Source organism: Pteropus alecto, unplaced genomic scaffold (assembly GCF_000325575.1).
Source record: "Pteropus alecto unplaced genomic scaffold, ASM32557v1 scaffold95, whole genome shotgun sequence".
In the NCBI taxonomy this organism is placed as follows: Eukaryota; Metazoa; Chordata; class Mammalia; order Chiroptera; family Pteropodidae; genus Pteropus; species Pteropus alecto.
The window spans coordinates 1,621,251-1,633,657 of NW_006441071.1; the positions used below are offsets into that span (position 1 = coordinate 1,621,251).

Sequence of the window (12,407 nt, forward strand, 5' to 3'; positions counted from 1 at the left end):
TGGGTGGTAAACACACACTAGAATATACAGTTGTCAAATGATAATAATGTACACCTGAAAACTATATAATTGTATTAACCAGTGTTACCCCAATAAACTTAATTTAAAAATTTTAAATAAATAAATAAATAAATAAATAAATAAATAAAATGCCTCTAGGAGAGATGACTTAATAAACTAGTCTTTAGCATTTTGGTTTAAATTCATTTATAAAGTGAATTTGACTTTTTAGTTGAGAGCACAAGCTTGTTAGGATTGGAGTGTGTTGGGGACGATACTATAACAGGGAGACTCAAAGCAGGCACAAAACATTAATGCACCTAGGGAAAGGAGGATTCTATAAGGAGGAGAAAAGGAGCTAAAAAAGTGAGGTTCCCTCAGATAATACTTTGCCTGCTTTGAATTTCCCGTGGTCAGGCCCTGATTGTCAGTGTGACTTGGATACATAGTAGACTGTAGCCCCTAAGCAGAGCTTTGTAGGTTACCTAGGACAAATGCCATTTATTCTACAAAGCGAACTGCCATGCTCCAGTAACCCCCAAATCATACGTTCTTGGGGTTCTTAGGCCTTAAAGTTGGAAATTTCTCTGTCTATTGTTAGGGCTGGCCAGTACGCTTGAGTTAGAGTGTAGGTTATAAAGGGCAATTCTTTAGGCCAAAATGATTTGATGAAACAGACTAATTGTTGAGTTGTTTTGTTGTATACATTGTAGAAAGGCCATAGAGTCAGGTCAGGCATCTCAGATTCTGGTTTCAGCTCTGCCATCTGTGATGCCTTAGGCAAATCACTCAGCAGCTTTGTTCCTCAGAAGAGTCTGGTGAATACAGTGTTTCTTAAAGTGTAGTTCTTTGTTTACCTGCATCAGAATGTCCTAGGCTAGTTTTTAAACATTTCTGGACTTCATAAATCTGCATTTTAACAAGTGTCCTTAGGCCAATATCGTGTACACAGAAAACCACTGGATGGGACCATCTATAGGATCTCTTTTCTTAGTTAGCTTTAGTTTTTTATGAACAAAGCAAGATTAAAAGAAGAAAGAAAATGACATTTGCTAATAACCTACTGTTTGCCTGGTGCTGTGTTTGGGACCTTATACACATTATCTGATTTTTCTTCACAATAACCCTTTGAGGTAGGTATTACCATTACCACCATAGTATGCATACATTCGAAGTTGAGTCTCTGAAAACTTCTAGTTAAAGGATGAATAAGTTCTGGAAATGTAATATATAGCATGATAACTGTAGTACAATAATGTATATTTGAAAGTTACTAAGAGAGTAGATTTTAAAAGTTCTCATCACAAACACAAAAATTGTAACTGTGAGGTGATTGATGTGTTAACCTTATTGTGGCAATCCTTTTTCAATACATATATATAACATCACTACATCGTACACCTTAAATTTATACAATATTATATGTCTATTGTATCTCAGTAATGCTGGAAACAAAAAGTTGGGACTCTGATTTTAAAGTTAATGTTTTTTTTACCCCCACAGTATCAAGTGTAGTAAAAAACTACACTTGATCTTAGCCGAAAGACCAAGAAAACAAAGTAAGAAACTGCAAAAGAGCTTATAGTAATTGATAAGCTCCAGTGTAGTACTTTATTTGCATACAATAGATTACTATTTTAGGAACTGTTTCTTCATTCTTGTTGAGTCACCGAGTTTCTCTTATTGTGAACATTAATTACCTTCATCTTAATTTCTCTTTGCCTTATTTTTCTTACCTATTTAAAATTTATTCTTTCTGTATTCTATAAATTTTAAGGCAATTTAAGTTCTTTGTGTGTGATGGGGAATAAATTAGATATAAATAACAAAAAGCTTTATTATAAATTTATTTAAAATTGCATTCACTTAAAGAGAATAGAAATACATGAAATTGTGACAGCCCAAGATAATTTCAGTTTTAAAATTTCAAAACTATAATGGAGAGGAAAACGGATTAGATGGAAAATAAATTTGAAATTTGGCAAGACGTATCTTTTGATTGCTTTGACTTGACTTAGCTAAATTTACTTCATCTAGGGAAGGGAAGGGGCCATGGCGGGCTAAAAGATCTGAAGTTCAGTTGGACAGAGGAGGTTGGTCTGTTTGAAAACTGAATCAAGATGAATTCCGTGTGAAAGAGAAATTGCCTTTTCCTCTCTAAGGTATTTAGAAGGGAATAAAAGAAGAATGGCAGAAGATCAAGGTTTGGGGATGATTTGGCAGGTAGATTAATTGGATAACCCAAGAGATTCTTCCTGCTGGTGACCAGTTGGCATGGAGTTTGAACTGGTCAAAATAGAAATCATCTTGCCTCATGACTCATTACTTGTGACCCATTCTCTTTGTCTCCGGTCCCGGAGAAAAGTAGCTTTATCTAATTTCAATCTCAGGTGAAAAGAAATGAACATAGAAATATTTCCCCTGTGTTTGGATAGAGCTGTCTTATGACAAGGGAGTAGGAAAAAGTATCTGTTTGGTTTGAGATAATAATTATAGGAACGGCATCGTAAAACTAAACAATGTAAGGTATTATTGCGGGTGCGGATTAGGATAATACAGCTGGAAGGAACACTAGGTATCATCTAATTCCTTCATCTTACAGGCACTGAGGCCTATGAGAGTCAAGTGTGACCAATAAGCTGAAAAACTAGTACAATGAACACCTATATATCCTTTACCTAGAACATGAAGGCAAATTATTTTCATTTTATAGATGAGGAAACTAAGTCAAAGAGAAGTTAGGTAATTAGCTCAGGTCATGCCTCTGGGATCCAGTCTTGCCTAGCTTGTGGCTTAATCATTCATAAGACTATGGACAAATTCAGTCACTTTCCTGAGACTGTTTCTTTATTTTTAATAACAATCCCCATTCCATTGAGTTTTCAGGCTGTTGTGAGGCTCAAATCCGAGGAACACGTGAAAGTGTTTTGTGAAGAGTAAACAGTGGTGGTATTCAAAAGGGATATTGTTTAAAATGCAGGTTTCTACATCTCACCCCTTGTAGATCCTGATGCAGTAAGTTTGGAGTAGGAAGGAGAATGTTTGAAAAGCATGCTAGATGATTCTGATGTACTAGTTCCCCTACCAACCTATGAAAAAACACTTCTGTAAAACAATGGTTCTCTATAAAGACTATTAGAATCCCTTGGAGGACTTGGGTATTACTCTTGCCACAAGTTTCACATTCTCACAGATTCATGAAAAGAAAATTGCAGCTATAGAACTTGGTGTGCTATATCCTCTCTGGGCATGGAGAATCTGTACCTAAGATTAGTCCTTGGAGCCCTCTCCTTCACAGAGAAGTAATAGACAAGCAGAAGGAAGCTTGCTCATCCTTAAAGAGAACAAGTGACTCACAGGTTTAAAACAAACAAAAAAAGACTGAGGCATTTGTAGGTGAAAGGGCAAGAGTCTTCTGTTGCAAAGAGGTCAGATAGTGAGAAGTAAAAAAAAAAAAAAAAATTACTAAAAATTCCATACATTCCTGTGTCAGGAATAAATTAACTAAAGGCACACCAAACCTCTGCTTAGAGTACCAACAAAGCCAGAACAGCAAAAAAAGGAAAAGAAAAAAGTAACTATTTAATTGCTTAAAGCACTGAAGATGTCAACATGGGCGAGGGGAACTATTTTGGACTTCCTAACGTTTATTTCATGGTTTAGTATTGTATTTTGAGATACATGGGAGTGGGTAGAAATGAGATAATTGTTTTTCTATGCTGAGGGCCTATAGATGTGTTCAGCCGTGTATAAGGCAATCATTTTTAATCGGTCAGGTTGGAGCTTTAAATATGATAAACAGTATCTACAGTCTTGCAACACTAGATAAGTAATTGAGGTGAACGCCTTTAAGGTCTTCTCACATTTCAAATTCCGTATTGGCAAACAAACCCAGCCTCCAGGCTCTAACTCATCGCCAGCTCCCCTTGCTCAGCATTTTGGAGGGCAGAGGACCTGGCGGCCGCACCTGACACTTCCCATCCCCCAACTGCCCAGTCTAGTTTACCTTCCCAAGAGCTAGACCTGTAAAGGCCGAGATCCCCGCCACTCACTTGGGGAGAGGTCCACGGAACACCTACCTACCCCGCCCGGGACGTTTGCACATGTTTGCTCAAATCGTGTGGTTGAAGTTCCAGAATTTTACACAAGAAAAACTGAGACTCAGATGTTGATGACTTAAGTTTCTTAAATAAATAAATAAAGTGCATAACTCACATTTTAAAACATGGCCACCTTGTGAAACAGACATAAGCCGATTCGGGTTTAAGTTTCGCTGGGAAAAAAATAAGGGGACCAACCAGTGGTAATCAAAGCCTTTTTTGGAAGCTCTTGATTCAACTTTAAATTAGAAATATGTATGAGGAATTGCCTTTAAACTCAGAAGAGCAGTGAAACAAATCTCTATAGGTCTGTCATCGGGTTAGAATTTTACAAAACTTTAAAAGTTATTTGTTTGCTATTAATAAGTCTAGAATCCCTGTTTGCGTTTTTACAAAGTTCTATTTTGAGGACCGATACGAATCGGGTTAGTGTTAATTTGTTCGCGCGACTCCCCCACCGTCTTTTACAAAACACCAGAGCTGACCCCGGCGCTGGCTGCATTTTGCCACGAGCCTTCCAGGACCCCCTAACTCAGACAGAGCCCCGCACTCAGGCAGGATACTCCTTCGCCCAGACATGGGGCCCCACTCGAGGCGGGCCCGAGGTGGGGGAAGGGCGCCGGGGCGGGCCGAGGACGATGGTCGCGCTCGGCCGCTGCGCGTTCGAGTCCCGGCCGCCAGTCACGTGCTGCGGGGCGGGGCGGGCTGGACTGGTCATATTAGTCGGGTCGCCGGCGCCTCCTACTCTCTGAACGCCGTAGGTCCTGTGGACACTGGGAGTGTGGGGTTCGCTGGATTCTCGCGTCTTGGCTGCTTTCGGTCGGTGGGTGCGCGCCCCCTGTGGTCCGGTCCCCTGCGAGGCACTAGGTTGGATGGCGGGAGTCGTGGCCCGTGGGGCCTTCGTGGCCCGTGGGTCCGGCCTTTCCGCCCCCGGGCCCTGGTGGGAAGGGGCGGTCGCTTGGGCCTGCGCTTTTGACTTTTGCTTTATGTTCGTTGAGTCTTTTCTGCCTGCTGCTCTAGTACCGTTGTAGTTTCTTGGCGTGGTTGCAGGATAACATTTTCCATTTGTCCCGAAAGGACATTATTTAAAAAGAAGTGCATTGGAACATCGTCTTACAGCGGAATTTTATGGGCTGCGCAGTAACAAGCAGGGCAGGCGATGCTGGCGCCTGACTTCCGCCTTCAGCGCGGTTCTTTTTTATTGTAAAACTGGGATCCTCGGTGGCCAGACAGTGAACTGATTGGTCCAGAAGTAGTGGACAGCGGGCTGTGCTGGTTCTTGTAATTTCCCAGCTCTACTGCTTAGCAGGGAGGCAATATTGCGTGAATGTGGGTCGTTGGGGACACTAAATTTACATTTAAAAGTGTTTTGAAATGTTTCTCAATTCATCCGAGCACCTCTTTCCACCTGTGCTTAGTCACCACTAAACCAGTTTCACTCCTTTGACAAAGGGGAATAAATCTCTCCCAAATGCTCCAACTTGTTAGTCCTGACTGCCGAAGATGTCTCCTGCTTGAAATCTCTCTTTAGTTTTAACATGGATTTTAACTTGATTAGCATTTGTGTGTACAGATATTCTCCTTCTACAGGTATCCTACTCTCCTGGTGGAGAAACAAGACAAATATATCAACAACTTTGCTTTTCCCTTCAGAGTCTCTTTTCCATTGGAAATTTACACAGGAGCTCTGAAACCTTGCTTCAGAAGAGGTTTGGCCAGGGGAAAACCCTCAGAGCTTGAGTGTGGGAAGAAGCAGAGAAGACATCTTGATTTTTCTACTTGGAATTAGCTTCGCTTGGGTTGGGAAATGAATCTGGGAAAATTTTATCCTAGAGTCGTGAAATAAGTTTCTCTTCCGCAGATTTCTTCTTTCTCCAGGAAGGAAAATGGCATCTGTAGCAGTTGATCCACAACTGGTATGAATTTTAAATCGCTATTTCTTGATTCTTATCCCTCTCCGTGTGTTTTGAGAAATTAACTCCTCACCTTGGTTTCAGAGTGTGGTGTCTAGGGTGGCCAACTTACCCTTGGTTAGCTCGACGTATGACCTTGTCTCCTCCGCTTACGTCACTACGAAGGATCAGTATCCCTGCTTGAAGTCTGTATGCGAGATTGCGGAGAAGGGCGTGAAGACCATCACCTCTGTGGCTGTGATGAGTGCTCTGCCCATCATCCAGAAGCTAGAGCCACAAAGTGAGTTCTCATTTCCTCCTCAAGATTTAGTTCAATGGACCTGTCAGGAGTGAGCATGAAGCTGGTTTGAATATGGCAAATGCCAGCTTAATGCCCTGAGCACACAGCAGCAACCTTAAGGAATCTTTGGATTTCCTAAGGCACATGCTGCCTTTGTCTAGAAACCTCCAGGTGATCCTCATTGTTATAGAAGGCCTGCTTTTTAGCAATGGCGGATGTTCATGATACTTGTAAAAAATCCCCCGGAGATGCTTCTGTGTTGGCATTGAGAGCACTAGGGGAACTAGTGGGTGAACTGAAATAACTGACTTCCTTGGGCACAGACAGTGTACATACACTGCTTAAAAAAAAAAAATTATTGAGATATAATTAACACACCACACAATTCACCCACTTAACATGTACAATTCAGTGATTTTTTAATATATCCACAGAGTTGTGCAGGCATCACCACAATCAATTTTAGAACACTTTTATCACCCAGAAAGGAACCTCATATCAGTTTGTTTGCATGATGAAAAGTTCTGGAATTGATAGTGGTGATAGTTGTAAACATCATGAATGAACTTAGTGCCACTGAATTGTACACTTAAAAATAGTTAAAATGGTGAAGGCTATGTTATTTATATTTTACCGCAATTTTTAAAAAACAGAAACCTTATACCCATTAGCAGTTACTCTCCTTTTTACTCCTCCACCACAGCTGCTAATCTACTTTCTGTCTTTTATAGATTTGCCTATTCTGGACATTCAATATAAACAGTCATAAAATATGTATTCTTTTATGATTTGCTGCTTTTACTTAGTGTAACAGTTTCAAGGTTTATCTATGTTGTAGCATTATCTCAGTATTTCATTCCTTTATTGTGGAATAATACTCCATTGTGTGGATAGATCATATTCATCACGGTGGACATTTGAGTGCTTTTTGGCGATACAAATAATGGTACTGTGAACATTTGTTCACAAGTTTTTGTGTGGACATATGTTCTCAGTTCTCCTGGTATATAGGAATGGAATAGCTGGGTCATATAATAAGTGTGTAAGATTTTGAAGAACTGCCAGACTGTTTTCCAAAGTCGCTACACCATTTTATATTCCCACTAGCAGTGTATGAAGGTTCTGCACGTTATGAATCCTTTTGAATGAAGATTTAAATCATTTGCTGAAATGGTTAAGTTATGGACTTTCTGGAGTATAATAAATATTTAGAGACCAGTTTTCCACTTCTGCTACTTCCCAAATAAATTTGTGACTAGTGCCTGGCTTGGTCATCATTAGGGGAAAGCTCAGACTAAAATCTAGGCCTTGTTAGGAAGGTCCAGGGTGGTGTTAGTATATACTGTTTCCTGGTGATAACGCAAAATACATTGCCACCTATTGAATTAAGTGTAGGTAGGTGTTAAACTAGCATGGAAATGTCACTTTTCAGAGTTTTAGATACTTTATTTGCTGAATGAGAGTTCAGGTGAGTCTTGGCTTCTCTTGGCATTAACCTTAGGGGCCAGTTGATGAGAAAGAAGCATTTTAGCCAGCTTCCTACGCGGCTTGTCACATTCTCTGCCTGTGGCTCCCCCACCCCTTTATTTCCCTGTCTGTACAAGAAAGTTGCCAGCAACCAGCCAACCCTCTTCCTGTCTGAGTTAGAGCCTAGGCAGTGCATTGTATGGTAAATGAATGCTGTTTTTTTATAACACTGAGTGTTTAAGGTATAATAGTTGGTGTGTTCATTCTATACGTACATTGTTCATTTTCCCGATTTTAATTCTTCTAGTTGCTGTTGCCAATACCTATGCCTGTAAGGGACTAGACAGGATTGAGGAAAAACTGCCTATTCTGAATCAGCCAACAAACCAGGTGAGCTTGCAACAAAAGTGCTGAGGCTTTCCATCTCACATGTTTTTGGGTTCTACCTGTTTAGCACAGGCTGTGCATACCATAAACAGGAAACATGTAATTGTTCCTTCAACCTGGATATATTTTTGAAAGAGCAATGGCCACTACAATACTTCCTGAACTGTTTGTCAGGTTATGCCAAGAAGCAGAGATGAATTAGCCACCTTTGAACTAGAATACTTTTAGTCTGAACTCTATCAATTTGTGGCTTTGCCTCTGCAAATGAAATTGTTCATAAATGACTTGATTCCTATGTGGTACTGGATAAATGCAGAGGTGTTATATAGAACCTTTTCTCACTTGGTATCTGAGAGCACATCCAGCAGGATGGAGAGTATGTCTGCCTATATGGTGGCCTTCTGGGGCTGTCTGTATGCGGCCAGGTGTGCATGGTACCTATGTCTTTGCTCATAGGCATGCATGAGCTGCTCTCAGTATAAGCATGTCAACATGGAAAATGCCATTCTTCTCTAGAATACTCCTTGTATCTTTCTACAGGTTTACCTAGTTTAAAAAAAAATAACACCCTGACAGATTTTATATCTGTTTATCTCATCTGCTTCTCCAACAACTCTTAAGTGGTGGCAGGTAGGGCAAACATACCTGATAAAGAGATTGAGGCTTGTCAACTCTTAGTAACCTAACCAAGACTAGGGAGTGGAAGGGCCAGAGTCCTTCTTTAACTCTTCAACTATGCTGCCTTAGGTAAGACCTTAAATATGTATTTATGCTAGTGTTTCTCACCAGCTAAGTGATCTGTTCTTCTACTTGTAGGTTTTTGGCAATGCCAAAGGAGCTATGACTGGGGCAAAAGATGCTGTGATGACGACTGTGACCGGGGCCAAGGATTCTGTGGCCAGCACGATCACTGGGGTGGTGGACAAGACCAAAGGAGCGGTGACTGGCAGTGTAGAGAAGACCAAGTCTGTGGTCAATGGCAGCATTAACACAGTCCTGGGGAGTCGGATGATGCAGCTGGTGAGCAATGGCGTAGACAGTGCACTCACCACATCAGAGCTGCTGGTAGACCAGTACCTCCCTCTCACTGAGAAAGAACTAGGTAAGTGGATTTTTGTCTTGAGATAATGTTTTTTACTTAAATCAGTCTTTTAAAACAGCTTCATTGTGATATACTTATGTACATAGTAAGTTTTGAAACTTTAGGAGAAATTAGCCTAGAGAAATATTTCCTATAGATGGATTGTCTTTAGTGGGCTGCTTTATAGAATCGTTAAATGTTTAGTGTCGACTATATGCCAGGTAATGTGTTGCCCAAGAAGCTCACTCTGGTGGGAAGAGATGTATGTAGATGAACACATCAGATGCAGTGATACGTTCTGGGTAGTCAAACCTAGCAGCAGAAATGAACTGTCTTGGGAAAAGGAGTATATAATTGCTAGGTGGTTGGGTAGAATTTACAAAATCAAGATCTAGGTTAGATTCCAGGCCTCGTCACTTATAGCTGTGATCCCTTATGGTGACTGTTCCTTCTTTCTAACTTCAGAAAAAGAAGCAAAAAAAGTCGAAGGATTTGATACCGTTCGGAAGCCAAGTTATTACGTTAGGCTAGGATCTCTGTCTACCAAGCTCCGCTCACGTGCCTACCAGCAGGCCCTTAGCAGGGTGAGAGAAGCTAAGCAAAAAAGCCAAGAAACCATTTCTCAGCTCAATTCCATTGTTAACCTGGTGAGTAAAAGTTCACTTAAAGAGATCTGAAGGGAGTTCATTTATCTAGGGAGATAAGAATAAATGAAATGTAATCATGAAACCCAAGAATTTTAATCTTACCTTATGAACAACCCTATAGAAAAAAATAGGTGAACATTTTTATATAACCAGCTCACAGAAAAGAAAGTATAAATAGCCCATATATAGGAAGTGATGTTAATCTTATTCTGAGGAGTCACTTTACAGATGCCTTTCTTGTCCTGTCACACTGGCAAAGTGTGAAGTTTGAGGCAGTGGTGTATAGAGAAAGAGGTGTATTATGGACTTCTGGAGGAGTCCAGGGATGGTTCTCGGAAAGTCAAAAACACATATATGCCTCTAGCAGTTTTACTCTTAGAACTTTATCCTACAGACATGAATAGTTGTTTGGAGATGCAAAAGACTGTAGACAGTGGGTATCAACTAATAGGAAACTTATTATATTGATATATCACAAAAGCCTATTGTGTAGCCATTAAAGATTGCCAAGTAATGGTACAGTGTGTTTTGTACGGTACGGTGTGTTTGGTGCTGCCATTAGAAGCCCATTTATTCTTGGAAGGGGAAATAAATGGCTGGCAGCAGGGAAGAGGAAGTTTGAATTCCTTTCTCTTTTTAAATTTTTTTCTTGTATTTTACTTGTATTACTTGTATTTACTTGTATTAAATTTCAGTTGCCTTACCTGTGCTAAACTGGAGATAAATTTAGAGACTTTTATGAATTAGAGGCAGTAAAGAACTACAGTTACTTCGTAATAAGTAACAATGATAGCAGGGATCTCGCTCTCCTTAAATGCTTAAGGATATTCTTGTTTTTTATGCTATGTGATTTACATCATAGATCTGAGAATAAGCTAACATAAATGTCTCACTAATTTGTTTCTTTGTTTGATTTCAATGTGTTCTAGATTGAATTTGCCAGGGAGAATGTGCACTGTGCCAACCAGAAAATTCAGGGTGCTCAGGATAAGCTCTATCTCTCCTGGGTAGAGTGGAAGAAAAACATTGGCTGTGATGATACTGATGAATCTCACTGTGCTGAGGTGAGCCAGCTTGGTCAAAGTCATCCACTACAGTTTCTGAAGTTCTACCAGACTTTTCAATTTTGTTGGTATTCCTCTTAGATCATTCGAGCAAAGGTTTAAAAAATACTGTGTACATAGGTTGCTTATCGTGTGACAGAAAAGCAAAACTGTGCAGTAACTTTGTCTATTCACCTGCAGTTATGCATATTGCCCCCAACAGGATTCAGCTAAATGAGAAACATGGGCCTTTCCCTCATCATGGGTACAAACTAACAGGAGATGTAGATAGGCATTTATACTGTCATAGTGTGTTTTGACAGCATAAAAGTGGATTATGAGACTATAGAAAAGGTACCTAATTTGGTCTTGGATTGAGGATGGTTGAGTCAGATGACTTCCTGGAAGAAGTGAGTGCTAAGCTGAGACCAAGGGGGAGAATAAACTCGGTGAAAGGGCAAGAAAGGGATTCATGTTCCAGACAGAAGAAATAGCATGTTGTAGTCCTAGAAAGTGGTTATTTGGGTTTTAAAAGTTAGTATGTGTATCTATGAATACTGCTATGTGACTAACACTGCTGCATTCAGAGTTCTTGTGAAGATTTTTTAAAAAGTCAAATCCACATATGTGATGGTCACATACCAGCTTCCTGTAATTGAAAAAATTAATACATAGCATTGTTGGATCCACTGCTAATTTTAAAACTTGTTTTATTTTTAGCACATTGAGTCACGTACTCTTGCTATTGCCCGCAACCTGACTCAGCAGCTCCAGACCACATGCTCTACCCTCCTGTCCAACGTCCAAGGGTTACCGCAGAACGTCCAAGATCAGGCCAGTCACTTGGGTGCGATGGCTGGAGACATCTACTCAGTGTTCCGCAATGCTTCCTCCTTTAAGGAAGTATCTGACGGCTTCCTCACTTCTAGCAAGGGGCAGCTGCAGAAAATGAAGGAGTCTTTAGATGATGTGATGGATTACCTTGTTAACAACACACCCCTCAACTGGCTGGTAGGTCCCTTTTATCCTCAGCTGGCCGAATCTCAGCATACTCAGCACCAAGGTGCAGAGGACACAACCAGCCAGGAGGCCCAGCAACCTGAGCACAAAACACATTAAACATGTTCCTGTCACCAGTGCATGGTGCAGCCAGCCAGATGACACCTTCTGTTATGTTAAAATTAACCTGCTAGACAACTCTAAATTGAGGAAGCAGCTGGCTAGAAAAGAGGCCCTTAATTGTAGTAACTTCCATTAGATTAAGAGCTTTAAAGTGTCTGGCATTAGCAGATGAGTTCTGTTTACCTGGCTGGTAAGAAAATGAGTGGTCTTGCATTTATGGTCTTAGTCTCTTGCTACCGTTGCTGTCTGTTTGTATTGAATAAAAACACCTTCATGTGGGCTGTGGTGTGAACTGGCGTCTGCTCCATTTTGGTCTGAGCAGGTGTCATCACTGGTTTTTCTCACAATGCATGCTTGTACAACTTTA

General features: G+C 40.5%; 1 protein-coding gene across 1 annotated transcript; it reads left to right on the forward strand.

Annotated features, from left to right (window-relative positions):
• The first annotated feature begins 5,961 nt into the window (after positions 1 to 5,961).
• On the forward strand, positions 5,962 to 12,242 carry PLIN2 (perilipin 2). Its single transcript, XM_025051419.1, has 7 exons — positions 5,962 to 6,016; positions 6,098 to 6,293; positions 8,068 to 8,150; positions 8,964 to 9,249; positions 9,694 to 9,875; positions 10,805 to 10,939; positions 11,639 to 12,242. Exons 1-7 carry the CDS (start codon positions 5,987 to 5,989, stop codon positions 12,035 to 12,037), a joined length of 1,311 nt encoding a protein of 436 aa, XP_024907187.1. The 5' UTR covers positions 5,962 to 5,986; the 3' UTR covers positions 12,038 to 12,242.
• The last annotated feature ends 165 nt before the right edge of the window (positions 12,243 to 12,407 follow it).

Excerpts from the sequence above, each read along its gene's own strand:
- PLIN2 (XM_025051419.1), top strand. The coding sequence starts at position 5,987 with ATGGCATCTGTAGCAGTTGATCCACAACTG. Across the intron at positions 6,017-6,097 it reads TAGCAGTTGATCCACAACTG|AGTGTGGTGTCTAGGGTGGC; the intron begins GTATGAATTTTA and ends CCTTGGTTTCAG. Across the intron at positions 8,151-8,963 it reads TGAATCAGCCAACAAACCAG|GTTTTTGGCAATGCCAAAGG; the intron begins GTGAGCTTGCAA and ends TTCTACTTGTAG.